At 38.0% G+C, this 18,455-nt stretch overlaps 1 protein-coding gene across 1 annotated transcript in view; it reads right to left on the bottom strand.

Moving 5' to 3' along the window:
* Positions 1 to 18,455, bottom strand: part of Map3k15 (mitogen-activated protein kinase kinase kinase 15) — a 144,489-nt gene that overhangs the window by 63,175 nt on the left and 62,859 nt on the right. The window contains exons 4-6 of the mRNA XM_087193665.1: positions 9,498 to 9,691; positions 6,493 to 6,661; positions 4,468 to 4,574 (exon numbers count right to left, since the gene is read on the bottom strand). Of these exons, the coding sequence (XP_087049791.1) occupies positions 4,468 to 4,574; positions 6,493 to 6,661; positions 9,498 to 9,691 (470 nt within the window). The remainder of the gene's footprint in view (positions 1 to 4,467; positions 4,575 to 6,492; positions 6,662 to 9,497; positions 9,692 to 18,455) is intronic.

Here is an 18,455-nt window from a genome sequence, read left to right as displayed (position 1 = left end):
AATACAAGCTAAAATCTCCTAGAAAGAATGTAATTATGGTATAACATTAACCTTAGCTTTAAAAACCATTGTATATAGCATGCTGTGCTAAAATTCGGGACTTCTGGTCTCAGACCTCTTACTGTTCAGCTGTTACATTTTGGATCCCTACCTTTCTTTCTTCAGCTTCTCTAAATTGAACATGAGTCTAAGTTGACAGATTTTGTGGTTATCTTCACTACTGGGAAAGCAGCAACAAATGTCTCTCTTCCTTTTGTGATATATTTTTAGGGACCCAGAGATAAGCCACTATAATAGTGAGAAGATGTTATAATTTTTCTGCTTTGAAAAAACATACAATAAGCATTGCTATTTACATAAACATGAAAATAAAGATTTGTTGCTGTTGTTGTTTTGGTTTTTTTGAGACAGGGTCTCACTATGCAGTTCAGGCTGGCCTCGAACTTGAGGTGATCCTTCTGCCTTAGCCTCCCAAGCACTGGGATTACAGGCATGCACCACCACACCTGGCAAGATGGTGATAAGAAATTTTTAAAAAGGCTGACAGCTTTTGCAGAGGTGACAAGCCTGCAGTGCCCTCCTAGGTAAAGTGTCCCTTCACTCAAAGAATAACCTGTCTGGGAAGCCCAGAGGCTGACTTAGGTGACTGGTGTAGGTTCTGGAACAAGCTTGGTGCCCCTCTGGTGTGGACTGGATTCAGTCACTTTCATATAATATCCCCCCTCCACACACTCTTCTAGGGTCCATGGAGCATCTTCTCTCTATTGCTATTATTTATCAAATGACATTTTAGACATTCCACTAAATTCATCATCTATTCTGTTTCCTCTCCAGGTTCTGAGTAATTCAAAAAGGTAAAATTTGCCTGGTTGGTGATCTTGACCTAAAGATGCAAGAGACAGAATGTGAGCATATGCCTTGTATTTTGCAATAGAAAATTTTTGTTTTAATAAAGGACTTTGATTCTGATGTTCTCCTTTAGTCCATTTTTCTGTCTGCTGGCTGGGATCCTTGGTCAGAAAATTCTGCTTGCATGAATGTACATAATAAATCCCCATCTGCAAAAGCAACAGCAAATAAAATTTGCTCATAAAGGATCTCATGCCATTGAGAGGCCAGCAGTTTAACTGCTCTGTGGAAACTTGAAGTAGTTTTGAATGGGCTTCCAAATGCAGGGAAGTGGAAGACACCAGGAAAAGCTGGCCACCCCAAGCCAGCTTTCCTAGTGACAGGGAGCCCTTGCCATCTGAGGGTCAAATGCCATTCATCTCCACCAACCTTTAGTAAAAAATTTATGGCTGGGCCAGGGATATAGCTCAGTGGTTCCACCACCTGCCCTGCAAGGGCAAGGACCAGAGTTCGATCCCCAGTACCAAAAAAAAAAATTTATGGCCGTGATTTGCTCCACTTACTAAGAGTCAGAGGTCAACTGTAATGCAAGAAAATTCACTTTTTACCCATCACTATTTTCCTCTTACAGATATAAGGTAACACCATAAACTTTTCAAAGCCATACATAATGCCAAATCCTACTGCAACTATGCTGACATCTGGCCAGATTGCACCTAAAGCAAAAACCTCAAATTTAGAATTGGATTGCATGTATAAAAGGAACAAATACTGCAATTCTATAGAAAGTTCCTAGTTTGCTGGGTGAAAAATGAGATTCCCAACATTGAGAATCCTACCTGATCTATAATACAAAGCCACTGTCTAACAGGAAACAATTATACTAGAAAGCAAAGAAAAAGTGGCTCTTTGGCACACAATCCTGGCCATTCTGCTTCCAAAATGGAAACATATTTGTCTCAGAATCACCTTCTCTTGTTGCATACAGATCTCATAGAAACCAATCTTCAAATCCTATTACAGTTGCCTCTACTCTGTCTGATAAAAAGACAAAGTCATGAGTGACTTACATGGCCCTCAGTTTTTATTTAACAAGCAAACTTTATAGCATTTATAGTGTGCCAAGCATAGAAACTCACAAGTGATAATGCATTTAATCCTCATAAATCAAGGATCAATCAAGTGTACACAGGTATAAGTAAATATAACTAAAAACTGAGTCCACTATCCTTGGGGAACAGAGTTTTCAGGCTTAATCAAGACTGGCCTTCATTCTTGAAGACATTCCCTACTTTGGGATGCTGAGTTTAAAGGTCACTGCAGAGGGCAGGCACATTTTCATAGGGACTTTAAGCCTTGTCTCCAAAAATGAATTAAAATCCCATTGTTTTCTTGTGTGTACTACATGTAAATTCTATATATCCAACAGAAATATGTACATATATGAACAAGAATGCTCGTAGAAGCACTGTTCTTAATGTCCTCAAACTAGAAACAATCTAAAGGTCCATCACCAGTAAAATGAATAAATTGTGCCATATCTATATAACGGAATACTCCATGGCAATGAGAATGAACTACTGATATACATAAGAGTATATATGAATCCTATGAAAATGATGCTGGATATAAAAAACCAGACATAAAATATGGCATGTTGTATAATTTCATTTATGTAAATTTCAAAGACAAGAAAACCATGGAGATAGAGGCTACAACAGTGGTTGTCAAAGGAGGGGAAAGGACTACCTGCAAAGAGGCATGAAGAACTTCTAAGGTGATGAAAATGTTTTCTATTTTGAAGGGGGTGTTGTTTACCTGTGTATATCCTCTTATCAAACTCATCAAATTATATACTTAAGATCTATGGATTTTACTGACTGCAAATTTTACCTCAATTAAAATGAGAGAGATGTGACTTCACATGTGTAAGACTCTCGAAACCATGGGCTCCTGTTTTGCTGCTTTCCTGCAGATGCTGCTAGTGGCAGGTCAACAATCTATACCCTAGCAGCTGCTGAAGGAAAGCAGAGCCTATGAAACTGGGAAATCAGATATGAAAGTCCTCCAACTCATCCTCAACGTTCACTTTATTCATTCCCTGAGTAAGATGTCAGCCATGGGAGGTTGAAAAGGAGGTGCCAGAACTCTCCAGTTCTCAAGCTAAGTTTAAATACCCTCCCAGAATGCTCTGCTCTATGACTTGATATGACTAATTCCCAGTTCAGGTTGGTAACAGGCCCAACAGGGAGTTTATCTGGCTATGGCTCTCATGATATTCACCTTATGCTGCTCCTCTTCCCATATATTATAAATGGAGGAAGGGAGATGATAGAACTAAGACACTTAGGCACCTGGGATTTTTGTAGGATTAAATGTGTCAAACTCCTGACTATAGCCTCCAGATCCAAGTTTGGCTGGGCATATGGCTGGCCAGCTAGAGACTACATTTCCCAGCTCCCCCTGCAACTAAATGGAGTCACGTGACTGAGTTCTCACCAATGGAATGTGAATAAAAGTGGGATGTGTAAATTCTACTTGCTTTGAAGAAAATCACCTGCCTGGACTTCCTCTTCAAAGCCTCCCTCCCATTCCATAGGTTGGAACATAGAAAGGCAATATCCTAGCTTCAATTATGAAATAAAGGTCAATACTCTAGGTGATAAAAGTTATAAAATGATTAGATTCTAAGTCTCTAAGCAACTCATAGAGCAGTGCTGTGCCACTAGACTGATCTACTCACCTCTAGCCTATGCTAAACGGAAATGTCAATCTTTTAAAAAATCACAGCATTTGTGGTTTCTTTGTATCTTAGATAATTTGCATCTTAGCTGTCACCTCTAACACTTAAACTTTTGAAGCTTGTGGTCTTCAGGCAGGGATTTCAAAGTTGCACGTGATGGATTTAGCTCAGCATTTTAAAATCCCAAGTTCAGATTATGCTAGTGCATAAAGATAATACCCTCTCTCCCTGCCATACAATGTCAATCCTGTTGCTTTAACAACCCCCCCCACACACACACACACAATCTACAAGACGTTACCAACTTTTTGAGTCTACGAAGTCCTTTTGAGACATGGCCCCATCTTCCATGCTTAGCTGCACTGTCTGCATGTTTCACCTACATCTGTATTCTCATTGCACTGAATGCTCCATGAATGCACCTTGCACATGAAGAACTGTATACTCATACTCTGGTCTGGCCAAATGCAATGGCCTTTTCACCTTCCCTCCACCCCCACCTTCTCCCATTCATTAGGTTATTCTTACTAATTCTTCAAAACTCAGCCCAGAAGACCCCAAAAAAGCTTCTTTAAAACTCTCAAACAGAATGACTCTGTTCCTCTGCTATACTTCCATATCACTTTGGATACACTTCAATTAAACCACTTATCACCCCGAGCTATTAGGATTTATTTATGTGTCTCATCTCACAGCCAGAATATATGTTCCAAAGACAAAGTCCATGAGGACAAAGACTATGCCTTGCCCATTTTCATAACCTTGGCATTTAGCATATAACCTGGCTCATATTTGATGGATGTTGAATAAAAGGAGGAAGCAGATTTTAAAAGGTGGCATGTTTCAAAACCCTACATACACATCATCATTCTTACCTATTCAGTGCAAATGCGTAGTGGAATTTAATATTATGCTGATCAGCCACGTTACACATAGGTAGCATCTCCAGTGTTTCTATTAGCTTGACCATCGCATCATAGTCCTGTTGGCAAGAAGTCCAGGATGAGAAAGACAGAAAACAGCTCTTTGTAGATTTTTCTCAGTAGTTATAAACATGAGACAGCCTCCAAATCTAAAGACAAGCCTTTCCTTACACAGAGTTTTAGTTAAGTTACTTGTAGCCTCTACTAGGACAAAAAAAAGTTTTTAAACAAGATGAATAAAAGAGGGGAGGACAGAGAAGGAATCCCTGATGTAAATAGCACACAGGGATCAAAGGAAAATTGTTAATCCAAAGGCAACAAAAGAAATTGAGTGAGTCTAGCAGAGTATAAGAAGGTTAACACCACTAGCAGAGCTGTGTGTTAAAACCAGCTGGACATATACATATAAGAAACCTGAAAGACAACTTCCCACATAAAGAGATAAAACATTTTAGTCCTTCTTCTTTTTACTAGAATCAACAAATTAATCTAAACCAGGATTTATCAACCTGAACACTGTTGATGTATTGGGCCTAGAACATTCTGTTATAAAATGCTGTCCTGTGCACTATAGGATAAGTAGCAGCAACCCTGGCCTCTACCCAGTACAAGCTACCAGTAATCCCCTAACCTACACTCAGTTTTGACAACTCAAATGTCTCCAGATGCTGTCAAGTGCCCATAGGCTGAGAACCACTGTTCTAAATGCTGCATAATTACCCAGGGAAAAACTGCTACCATGTATGTCTTAGTTGTGTCTCCTCTAACCATAACAGTGCTACCTGTTATTGCTTTTCATCCAGGCTTAGAATTATTGGTATTGGCTAACTTGGTGCTAGCTACAGTCAGCAGAGTAGGGCTTCCTACTGAAATCCCATGCCTGTCTCATGGCTCTGCACCTTGATGCTGCTTCCCCAGGAAAGAGAAAGCATCGTATTCCAGGAACTTCCTGGCTCACCTCTGGGCTTGTAAGTACCATCAATGGAAGATTAAGACATGAAAGGTTGCTTAAAGGCAAGGGAAGAAGAAAGCCAACAGCTAGGGGCATGATTTAATCCCTACTATCATTAGCAATTAAAATCAATTAGCTGTATCTGTCTATTACTAGACATGCGTTCCTTAGTGGCTGACTCTGTTCTTGGCCTACATTATAAGTGGCTGCCTCCATTCTTAGATTTAAATAACTGTGGGCAACAATTTTGACTTTGTAGAATTTTACAAGTGAGACGTCCTGTGTGCATCCAGAGGAAAAAGAGGCAAGACACCTTTAGATATGACTCCATGGCAAATAAACTTGGAGGAGAAAATGCTCAATTCCCTTCATGGTATCATATCCCACAAGCCTTGCCTCAAGAACTTTCTAGTAACTTCTGACTCCTGTCTTAGAATAAATATGTGCATTTCCTGGGTCCAGTATATGCCTCTGGAATCCCTGCTCTCTCACTAATCAAGTGGTGGTAAACAAAAAAGGAAGTGATGAAGGCCTAAAGGAAGTAGAAGAGGACTTAAGAACAAGGACAATGGAACAAATGGCCTCAATCTGAATCTTAAGTTTATTAACAACTCTGTGATTTTGGGTAAGTTACTTCATTTCTCCGTGCCTCGTTTCCCTTATTTGCAAAATGAGTATAATCAGAGCAAACCTATACCATAGGGTTAAGAGGATTAAATGAGGATTTTCAAAAGGCTTGGAACAATGCCTAACATAAAGTGTACATAAACAGGTAGAGTCAATGTTTCTTATACTAAATAGTCCTGCATATCCGATCTCTTGTTAGTATGGTCACATTAGGCCCAACGTGACAAAAACCTCCTCTAAAACTCCTACTACAAAAAGGGAATGACCTATGACCTAGTAACATACCTTTTTATATAAAACATCTACATTACCATACACCTGATATGAGTACTTCATAAAGAGTTTCATTCCAGGGAAAAATTCAGCATATGTTAGCCTCAGCGAGGCATATTTCATACCTGGATATCACGGTAGGACAGGAGTAAATTAATAATGATATCTGAGGTCATAACCTCAATGTTATTCATGTGACGTTTGATCCTAGCCAGCTCCATTGCCAGTTCGTTGTCCTGGTATTTTACTCTGGCATTCCGGATGTCATTTAACAAGGCTTCTTTGTAATAAGTACTGGAGAGGGAAATACAAAAAGCCCTAGTTATATTTACATTCATCCAGGACTCTTTTTGGTGCTCAAGCACAGTTCTCACTGACATGTCTTAAGCTAATAGCTGGAGAACTCAGCCTAGACCTTATTCATCCTGAACCAGCAACCAAGAGACCCTCTGATCTGTTATTTACATCTTGCAGAAATGGACTATTAAATGATAAAAAAAATTCATTACAACTTTAAATTTTTTCAAAGCTAAAATATTCAGGCGACAAGCAGGACCTTTTAATCAACCTACTTTCTCTTATATTTTTAAACATATATAGGATAATAAGGTAGCTTACTTGAATATTTATTTTCCTCACAAATAAGAACCACAAAGCCAAACAAAATTCTTAAACCCATGAGACAAAGGGAAATTCACTTTGAAAACATCTCTGCTTATTAAGTGTCCCCTTTAGTAGTCACAAAGCTTTCCCTAGTTGAAAGAGAGTTGGAAACTAGTGTTGTGACCCTGAACAATCCCAAAAGGGGCATACAGAGGCTGTGTGGGGAAACTCAGCGACACCCTTACCTTTCACCCTTTTGCTGTCTTTGCCATATTTGATCGCCAGAATGTAAAATATGGCAATGTAAAATATAAAATTTTTTCTAATGTAAAATATAAAATTTCCTTCATGTGGGCATCTAGATAACAGGAATATTTAAAAATATTTAAAGCAGTATAAATCCACATCTGAATGTCACCATAGCTTCTCATAGAGCTAATGCTAGTACATGATACTTGGTTTAAAAACTTGAAAAATGACCTAATTTGGTACAGAGAAGCTGACTTATAATGACCACAGATTTATTTAAATATCTTATCCATTTTCCAAATAATTTTAAAATAGACACTAAGCATTGTCAAGCAGTAATGCTATCAATTCATTAAGAAGTTGAAAGAGCTAAATGTAGACAGTAAAATTAAGCTGCTCATTAAAAAGAGAACAGGCTAAATTAAATAACTGTCTCTAGAGAAAGTAAAACAAAACATAGGGTAAGGACAAATGGTACTGACTCTGAATAATTATAAAGCTATGCCACAGAAATGTGCATACAGGACACAATCTGTTCTAAGGCTCATAATACCTCAATTAACATTTAAACAATGGAGCGATATCCCACAGAAAGGGTTCTGATATAAAAATATTTTTATTTCCTTGTTTGTCAACTGCTATTATTCCAGTGATGAGCAAATTAGTAGGCTCTGCCAGTGTTTAAAATTCTGTCATTAACTGAATGAGTCATTAAGTTGGGTGACAGCCATTGCCCATTTGGTAGACTTTAAAGGTATCCAAGCTATTAAAGTGTTGTTAGTTTAGCCTGATGGGTAAAAAGTTATACTTTAGTCTTTTTTTCAAGGGTAATTCTGAAAAATAGTTTTAATAAATGAAGAATTCTAATAAGAACAGTTATTTTTAAGTAAATAAAACACTGACTTGATTATGGCTTAGGGACATCAAATATGCAATAAACATGCAACCATTTCTGCCTCTGGTAACCAGGAAAGATGTTACTCATAAACGTGAACTTGGAAATGGCTTCAAAGCCCTTTTCAGCACAGGACTCAAAACAGACTTTATAAATCTATCAAAGTTATTACTTGACCTAAAAAATTACCTGCCATCTCTGCTATAGATGTTTTCAACCACAAGCACCACTTACTCTCTCACTAACCATTGCCAGACATTTGCCAATTATCAGATAGAATCCAGCAACAGACATTTCAAACCCTTGAAAATTAAACCACATCAAAAAGGTCTTTTCCAGGGCCGGGGATTTAGCTCAGTGGTTTCGCTGCCAGTGCAAGGACCCGAGTTCGATCCCTGGTACCAAAAAAAAAAAAAAAAAAAAAGGTCTTTTCCTCCTAATATACAGATATGCTGAATGAGGAACAAACCTGAACCCATTTCTTGCAAAGATGCAACTCATTTGGCAAATTCAAAGCTAGTCTACCTCCTTGTCAGATGCAAAAATAAGATATTAAAAAATTTTCTCCCTAAATTCACTAAAATGTTTGTTTTGCAATAAGACAATAGTTAGCAAGGTATGATTGAATGAGGTTTGCCAGGATTACGCCACAAATACTCCATTTGCTTTCTGCGTTAGCATGTGGTCACACATATCTAGGTTTCCAATCTTTTCCACTGAAGTCTATATAAGACAGTCTCCATCCAGAGAAGTGACAAAATAGAAAAGAAGAGCAGACTTATAAAAGTATGAACTTCATGTCAATACTTCAGTAGTAACTCTTCACAGTTCAGGGTACCATGATTTGAGCCAAAGTGTGACATGTAGTTCTTGACATTTCATTACAAGTCAGTTCTGTCAGTGCTTTGGATTTTCATTTGTATTGGAAGGACAATCCTCCTCCTGTGACACAACTTACAGGAATAAATCCTTTAAATTTGGGTGGAAACAAAACAACTGGTCCTTTGGGTTAAGAAGAATAGTTTTTCTGCCTTTAACTCTTTTTTTTTTGGAACTTGGGATCAAACTCCAGTCCTTGCGCTTGCGAGGGAGGCAGCGGAACCACTGAGCTAGATCCCCAGCCCTGTCTTTAACTTTTATAAGGACACTGAAGGTACAATTTATCAAGTACTGAGGCTTAAGGAAGGGAACTGACTTTGTCAAGGCTATAGAGCCAGGAATCACCTAATCTAGGACCTACATTCAAACCTACCCACCTCCAAGTGAGCATTCCATCCCACCTCTGATGTAAATCTAACATAATTTCAAGGTGTACTGCCTCCCTGAAAATGAAGGGAAATTTTGACAAGACTCCCAGGGTTGTTGGTGGCTGTTAGGAATTACCATGAAGTCACATGGATGTCCTTGAGGAGGCTAATGAACCTGTCCACCAGAGGCATGCACAGTGGGCGCAGGATGGCCTCCCAGTTGGGCTGCATGTGCACTGAAGCTTGATTCTGGGCATCATTCTCATAGTAAAGATAAGTACCACATGGCAGCACAATGTAGGGGATGAAGTAATAATTCCCACTAGATGCCTGAAAAAAGAAACAGAAAAGGTTGCAGAAAGTTACTGATGTGGAAGCATAGCTGTGGCTTTGGGCAAGTGGGACCTGGTGGGACAGGGAAGGAGAAGACACCTGGGTATGAACAATAACTTGTACAACATCACTCGGACTTTATTAGGCACAGAACAAAAGACCACTCAGTCTCAAAAGCTCTATCACAATATATGAAAAAAAATCTGGTTTCAAATGAACTGAACTTCATTGGCAGATATGTTAGGGTTTTAAGTCCTAGAAATCATATTGATTCATTACATTACCCCCAAACCAGAATGAACTTGAAACCATTGATAACTAAGAATTATAATGAGCCATACTGTTTTTCTTTCAGCATTATCAGCATTGATAATTTAATATAGAAAAACTATTATAAACTTTATAGGAAGCAAATATTAATAAATATGATTAGTCTCAGAGGTCTTTTGAAAAGAATGATTTTTTGTACCCTTAATTAATACTCAAGTAGAACAGTATCTTCTTATGGAATAATTATAGATTGATTATAAATTGCACTCCATCAAAGAGCATAAATATTTACCTTTAAAAAGTATTAAATCAACACTCAATTTTCTGCACATTTGGAGGCTAAAAATGCATTTTCTACATGACATTCCTCTATCACAGTCAATCTTTCTCTATATTGTCATAAAAAGCAACTAGCTTAAAATGTCAGACTTCTAAATTCCCATATCTCCATTTAATTTTAAAGAATTGATATGATGCTAGAAATAATTCATCTGACTTCTTACACTTTTTAAACTAATGAGAGCATCTAGGTAATGTGACATGATGCAGACATAACCTTGGAAAATATACTTTCTCCAATAATGAGACATCAAATAAGGGATAAATCTTCTTCTAAAAGAAATTCATTAATTACAGAGGCAATTGTCAGAATGCTACCATCTCAGATCAAACAGAAGACTTGGGAAAACTTACAACATGGGGGAGCTAGTTTCAAATACGTAGAGTACATAAAATACATTTTAAGTTTTCCTTTTTAATAAGATCTATTTACACAGAGATAGGCAGCATTCTTATTCCCATCTTAACTTAAAATATAAATAATTGTCCTGAAACTCACTCACTCACTCTCTCACACGCACGCACACACATCTTGTTGAGCAGCAATAGCATTGAAGTGCCCTATTTTCAACTCTAAAATATCTTTTAAAATGCAAATATCAGGGCTAGGGATTTAGCTTAGTGGCACCACGCCTGCCTCACAAGCACAAGGTCCTGAGTTTGATCCCTGGTACCGAAAAAAAAAAAAAAGCAATTATCAGTGCAGCTCCACTAAAACATATTCTATACCAGATCAATTAACTTATTTTGTAAGGGCTGGATGGTCAATCTTTTGGTTTTGCTGACCTCACCATGTCTTTCCAGCTATTCTACTTGGCTGTTATAACATGAAAGCAGACAGACAACACACAAAACATGAGAGTGTGGTTATATGTTGATAAAACTGTATGGACACTAATTCAAATTTCATATTTTTACATGTACTGAAATAAACTTCTTTTCATATTTTCCAACCATTTAAAAAGGAAAAAACTATTCTTCATGCATAGGCCACATAGATAGGTAACAGTTCAGCTTTGTCTTGACTAAGCTTCCTGATATCCCATTATCCCTGCAGACAGAGTCTTCTTACAATACTTAAATTGTTAGACAACAGCAGCTACAGACCATCCCTGTGGGAACCAGCTATTAGCTTCATCTTAGTTATTTTATTATTGCAAAGACAAAATATCAGACACAACTTAGAGGAGGAAAGGTTACTTTGGCTCATGGTTACAGTCCCTGGTCAGCTGGCTCCATGGCAGAAATGGCAAGGTGGAAGGGTGCCCACATGATGATGACCAGAAAGCAGAGTGTGAAAGGAAGAGGCAGGGAGGGAGATACATGCTTCCAGGTCATACACCCAGGGGTCTAACTCTTCTGACCAAGTCTACCTCCTAACAGTACATTTAGTTATGGATTCATCAGTGGGTTAATTCACTGAGGAGCACTGTGCCCACCATTATTCAACTGCCCTCTAAACTCCTATCTCTGAGCACAAGGCTTGTGGGGGACATTCTAGATCCAAATTGTAACAGGTTATTAAACCAAACCTCTCAAAACACAAATGCAAGTGCTATAGATAGACAGGAGCAAAATGTCAAGTATGTGGGCAATACCTGGGGAAGGTAATGCCCTTCCTTTACTCATTTAAATCAGTAGGAATTGCCTGCATTAGAGGAACAAAGACTCCCTCCCTGTAATACTGTCAATTTATCAGAGACTGAAATTGGCCAGAAAACTAAGGTTTTGGTAGGTTTCTGCTTCTACACTAAATAAATAAATAAAGCAAGCCAAGCTGCTGAAGTAAATTAAATGCCATTCATATATTCTGAGGTTAAAATAAATTTTTCTTCTACCTGAAACTGGTTGAATCTACAGTAAAAACAAAACAACCTTCCTATTTCAGACTGAGAAGGAAGAGGGAGGAAAGGACTGTGTTGATCACTGAGGTCTAGAAGGTAAATCATAGTTGAAGAAATACAGCTTATTTTCAAAAAAGTTAGAGCTGGAGTGCCCTGCCCAGACACCAGCAATTTGGGCTCCCAGGCCCCAGCCAAAGGCCCACCTGGAAAAGAGCTGTGCAGGCAAACAAGCAACAGCCAGAGGCCCGCCCAGATATCTTTGTTAAGTACACATAGATCCCAGCCAGAAGCTGGCTCAGACACCAGTGACTCGTATTCATACCCCTCAGCCAAAGGCCTCCCAGACAATAGCTATGCAGGTGGGCAGGCCCCAGCCAGAGGCATGCCCAGACAACATGGCAGTACAGGGATACAAAAGGCCACCATTCTGAACCCAGCAATTGGTGCAGTGGTGAGTAGCAGAGAGAAAGCCTCTCTGAGGCTTGCTGAGAATTGAAGCCCACTGGGAGAACAAAGTCACCTCAACAAAGACAAAACAGGCTCCATGTGTTAAAATGAGAAGACACATAAACAAGTCTCAAAACCAGACTCCTAAATCACCTAAGGCAACCCCAACGGGCAACAAGATGGAACAGTCTGATACTCAACAACCTGGACTCCCTGAACTGGCAACAAAAGAGGATCTGGAAAAAATAAAATCAGAAATAATTTCTCAGATAACAGCAGAGAGATTGTGCCCATAGTGTAAGACATGATTAATAACTCTAGAGCAAACATAGATTAAAAAAAAATAGAGGAGCTGAGGAACATGATGGGGTCCCAGCATAGAAAACAAATGGAATCCATAAAACAGATGCAAACAGATATCCAGGAGATTAAAAACTCCATTGAAAGTTTACCCAGCAGAATGAGCCAATGTGAGCACACAATATCAGATATAGAAGACAGGATTGCAATTATAGAAGACAGATATAGAAGACAGGAAAAGAAAAATTTCTTAAAAATAGTAAGTGACCATGCGAAATCCATCCAGCAGCTGCTAGATGATGCAAAGAAGAATAACATAAGACTGATCAGAGTCAATGAAGAAACAGGAGAGAGTGCAAATGACATAAAAAAAATCTGTTCACAGAAGTAATGGCAAAAAAACTTCCCAAGCAGGGGAAAACAACTTGATATAGAGATAAGTAAGGCATATAGGACTCCAACTAGCCTTGATCAAAAAAAATCTACACATAGGCATATAATAGCTAAGATTCCAGAAACCCAACAGAAGAACAAAATCCTACAAGCAGTTAAGAGAAAAGAAACAAATCACATACAAAGGAAACTCCATCAGAATCACAGCAGACTTCTCCACACAAACCATCAAGGCAAGAATAGCACAGAATGAAGTGTTTCAAGCCCTAAAGGAAAACAGCCTCCAACCCAGATTAATGTATCCTGCAAAACTATCTTTCAAAATTGATAGAGAAATAAGATACTTTCATGACAAAGAGCATGTTAGGAACTTCATGAATACCAAACCAGCACTCCAAAAATTTTTAAACAATATCCTAGGAAAAAACAATGAGGATCACAACCCCAGGAAGCACAGCAGAATGAATCCATCGGGCAAGACAAGAAATTAAACACAAAGTGGGAAGATCCAACATAAAGAGAAGGTCATGATAAAGATAAGTCAATACATATCAGTTATAGCCATCAATGCTAATGGTCTCAATTCACCAATCAAAAGAAATAGACTGGCAGAATGGGTCAAGAAGCAAGATCCAACAATATGCTGCATACAAGAAACACACTTAATTCAAAATGAAACTCAGACTGAAAGTTTAAAGGTGGAAAATAATACTCCATGCGACAGGAACCTGAAAAAAAGCAGGAGTAGCTATCCTCTTTGCTGATCAAATGAATTTCAAACCAATGCTAAGAGAGACAAAGAAGGACACTACATCTTTGTAAAGGGAAAAATCCAAGAGGAAGAGATGACAATAACATATATATATATAATATAATATATATATGTATGTGTGTATATATATATATATCTCAGACCTCCCAAATTTAAAGACCCAACCAAAAAATGGGTATCTAAAATGAACAGGCATTTCTCAAAGAAATAGAAATAGCAAATAAACATATGAAAAAATGTTCAACATCACTGGTCATTTGAGAGATGCAAATGAAAACAATGCTGAGATTCCACATCACCCCAGAAAGAATGGCTACTATCAAGAAATCAATCAATAACAAATGCTAGCGGGGTTGTGAGGAGAAAGGAACCCTTCTCTACTGTTCGTACAAGTATAGACTGGTGCAACCACTGTGGAAATCAATATGCAGATACCTCAAAAAACTAGGATTAGTGGTCCTATTTGATCCAGCTATTCCTCTGTTGGGTATCTTCCAAAAAGAATTAAAAGAATCATATCACAGCGATACATGCGCACCCATGTTCATAATGGCACAGGTTGTAACAGCTAAAGCTTGGAAACAGCCCATTTGCCCATCATCTGGAGACTGGATAAAGAAAATGTGGTGTTTTGGTTTTTTTTTATAAAATGGAGTACTACTCAGCCATAAAGAATGAGAAACTAGGGCCTGGGGATTTAGCTCAGTGGTTCTGGCGCCTGCCTCGGAAGTGCAAGGTTCTGAGTTCGATCCTCAGTACCAAAAACAAAAATGAGAAACTAGAGACATTTATAGATAAATGGATGCACATCGAGGCCATACTCTTAGGTGAAATAAATAGGACACACATGTGTAAATACCAAATAGTTTCTCTGGTGTGAGAAACTGGAAGTGTAAATAAGAATAAAAATGTATAATAGATAATGTGAAATAGGAAGAAAGAAAACAAAGGAAAAAATGGAAAAGTCTTTGTAAATAAGGAGGGGTGGAGGGGTTGAAAGGAGGGCAGGGGAATGGGGAAAAAATAAGAACCAGGATTATGTAAAGGTACAAATCTCCAATAATGAATGTCAGCATATTGTATAACTAAAATATACCACTAATACTAATGAGTGAAAAAAAAGTTACAGATGTATTGGAGGTGTGAGGGGCTAAAATCCTGTGCCCAGAAAAATAACTATAACTGGTGAAAATTCTTGTTAAAGAAAAAACAGTTAAAAATCCCCTTAAATTGTCCTAAGTGTATACAGCAAATGGAAAACAATGTATTCAATAAAATTTACTAAATCTTGGTAAGAACAGTGAGATTCTATAGCATTTGAGCTATAATCTGTTCCTCCCCCAGGCCTAACACCTAGTGATAGATGTTCAAGTGGGTGTGGCAAATATGATGAGGCTCCCTCATTCCCAATCTATGGTGATGACTCTCCTGGTATAGACCATGCCACCAACACTCCCATCCCCACAGCCTGGTGTAAAAGCTCTAGCCCAGGAAAGTGTGGTCAAGAGAACTAGTACTCAAAAAAAAAAAAAAAGAACTAGCACTCCCTTTTTCCACCTAGCCACATCCCCTCCCACTTAGAAAAAGAAGCTCTAATTAGCCAAAGCAAGGCTAACAGCCTTGGGCTATTGCCCAACTCTTGCCCCATCTAATTCATAGGGTAAAGGCTGTATGTATATCAAGAACCTGCATAAGAAGACTCATAAAACAGAATGTCACCCCAAGAAAAGCCACTGTCTCTACTGACAGCCCCCAGAGCAATGGTGCCTGGGGGAGAGGCAGGCTGTAAGAAGAGACAGTTCTGCAGCTCTCAGTATGGCAACTGTTTTTATGTGGAAGATAGCGCAAGGAAGGTCAAGCCTGTGGGCATTGAAAACCCATGGAGATTCTAGTGGCAAGCAGTTAGAGGTAGCTTTGTGATAACAATGAATAAAAGGTGGATCGTCTCTAAGTTTTATAGAGAGGTAGAGAAAAAGTCGGGTTAAAGGAGCCTTCCAGAGGTTAGAAGAAATCTCAAGGACTAGATTTAAAGACTACTCTTGCAAAGAGGCCCAACTATAGTTATATCAGACTGTAGAAAAACTTACGTCTCAGGGCATCATCAAAAATGGTAGATCAGGGCCGGGGATTTAGCTCAGTGTTTTCGCCGCCTGCTGCGCAAGCACAAGGGCCCGAGTTTGATCCCCGGTACCAAAAAAAAAGGTAGATCAGGGCCAGGGATTTACCTCAGTGGCACCGCACCTGCCTTGCAAGCGCAAGGTCCTGAGTTCGATCCCCAGTACAAAAAATAAAAAATGGTAGATCAATCAGCTAACGAGAGACTAATAACTGGATGTAATACCAAGATAGGAAAATTAATAAAAAATTTAACAAGAAGATCAGGGAAAGAGACCATCAAAGAAAGTCCAAATGTAACCAGCATCATCCCTCGATAGGGATGATAGAGTAACTGTGCATATAGCCAATGTCCATTAAGAAATCACATCAGAGACTGTACACTGCAGAGATACACAGTTTACTGAACTAATAAACCAAGTCGCAAAACAAACAACAAACATAACGTGCCCCAAAAGCAAAAGGTATGGAGGGAGGGAGACCAATATCCAGAGCAGCAGTAATACACTACCTAAAATATCAAGTTTTCAGCAAAAAATACAAAGCATCCAAAGAAATACAACAGAATGATCCATATACAGGAAAAACAGTAGGCAACTATAACTGCTTTTGGTTTTTTCTTTTTTTGGTATCGGGGATTGAACTCGGGACCTTGTGCTTGTAAGGCAGGTGCCGGAACCACTGAGCTAAATCCCCAGCCTTATAACTGCTTTCGAAAGACCCAGGTATTGAACTTAGCAGACAAAGACTCAAAACCAGCTATTACAAAAATGTTCTAGCTGAGCATGGTGCTGCACCTGTAATCCCCACCCACACTTTGAGAGGCTGAGGTAGGAGGATTGAAAGTTTGAGCCTAGCTGTGGGCAACTTAGTGACTTAGTGAGACCCTGTCTCAAAAAAGTCTGGAGATGTAGCTCAGTGTGAAGGACTTGGGTTCAATCCATAGTATCATACATACACACAAAAAAGTTCAAAGAATAAAGAATTAAAGGAAGGCATGACAGTGTCTCACAGAATATCAATAAAAGGAACCTACAAAAATAAAGAATCAAATGAAAATTCAGTAAATGACAAATATAAATATGAAAACTTCACTAAGGGAGCTCAATAGAAGATTTTTGAGTGACAGAAGAAGCTGCAAGCTTGAAAGCAGATAAATATAGATTATGCAATCTGAAGAACAGTAAAAAGAAAAATAAAAGACTTTAAGAAATGTAGGACACCATTAAATGCAGTAATATACATGAAATATAATACGAGTCCTAGAAAGAAAAAAGAGCAGAAAAATGCTCAAAGAAAAAATAGCTGAAAACTTCCCAAATTTAACAAAAAAAATTAACTCTATATATCCAAAAAGCTAAATGCCTCTCAAGTAAGAGACCTCAAAGAGGTCCACACTCAGACATATCAGTCAATATTCTGAGAGAGAGAAAAAAAGATAAAGACAGATAAAATGTCATGTACAAGGGAACAATAAGGTTATCATCTGACTTTTCATCAAAAATAATGAAGGCCGTGGAATGACACAGTCAATGCACTGGAAAAAAAAATCAACCAATAATCATACACCCACCAAAACTATCTTTCAAAAACAAAGGTTTAAATAAAAGACATTTATAGAAAAACAAAACTGAGATAATGCTATACTAGCAAACCTATCTCACAAAAATGCTAACATAAGTTCTTCAGGGTCAAAGTGACATGAAACAGTAATTTTAATCCATATGATAAAAAAAGATCATCAAGAAAGATAGTTATGTAATTATAAAAGTATGACTGCAAATTACCTTTCCTTTTTTTCTCCTGATTTTTTAAGAAGAAAATACAGAAAATGATATATATATAATCATATTTTGGGGCTTATAACACATAGGAATATAATCTATTTGATAATAAGAGCAAAAATAAACTGTATAGGTTGGAGCAAAGATTTACTAGAATAAGGAAATGGCACCAAAGGTAACCCAAGTCCATAGGACAAATGAAAAAACCAGAAATGATAAACAAAAAGGTTAATATAACACACACATATCCCCCCTCCACAGTTCTTTTGTTCTTAGTTTCTTTAAAAACCATAAGTATAACAAAAGTATTTATAAACATTACAGCTAAATAATCCAGAACCTCTAAAATGGTAAGTAAATTAAAGGCAAAAGAATCTAATCTATTTGTATAGAACTGTTATGTCTTAAAATTGTTTCCAAAACAAACATTTTTGCTGAAATCTTGTCTATATTATTCTTTTAGTAAAGCTACTCTTCTAAAGTAAATCATACAAATG

This window comes from Heterocephalus glaber, unplaced genomic scaffold (assembly GCF_053883595.1).
Source record: "Heterocephalus glaber isolate CG9 unplaced genomic scaffold, H.glaber_assembly_v1.0 deba00001594, whole genome shotgun sequence".
Taxonomy (NCBI): domain Eukaryota; kingdom Metazoa; phylum Chordata; class Mammalia; order Rodentia; family Bathyergidae; genus Heterocephalus; species Heterocephalus glaber.
The sequence above is the reverse complement of the archived record's forward strand: the minus strand, read 5'-3'. Positions and strand labels throughout refer to the sequence as shown.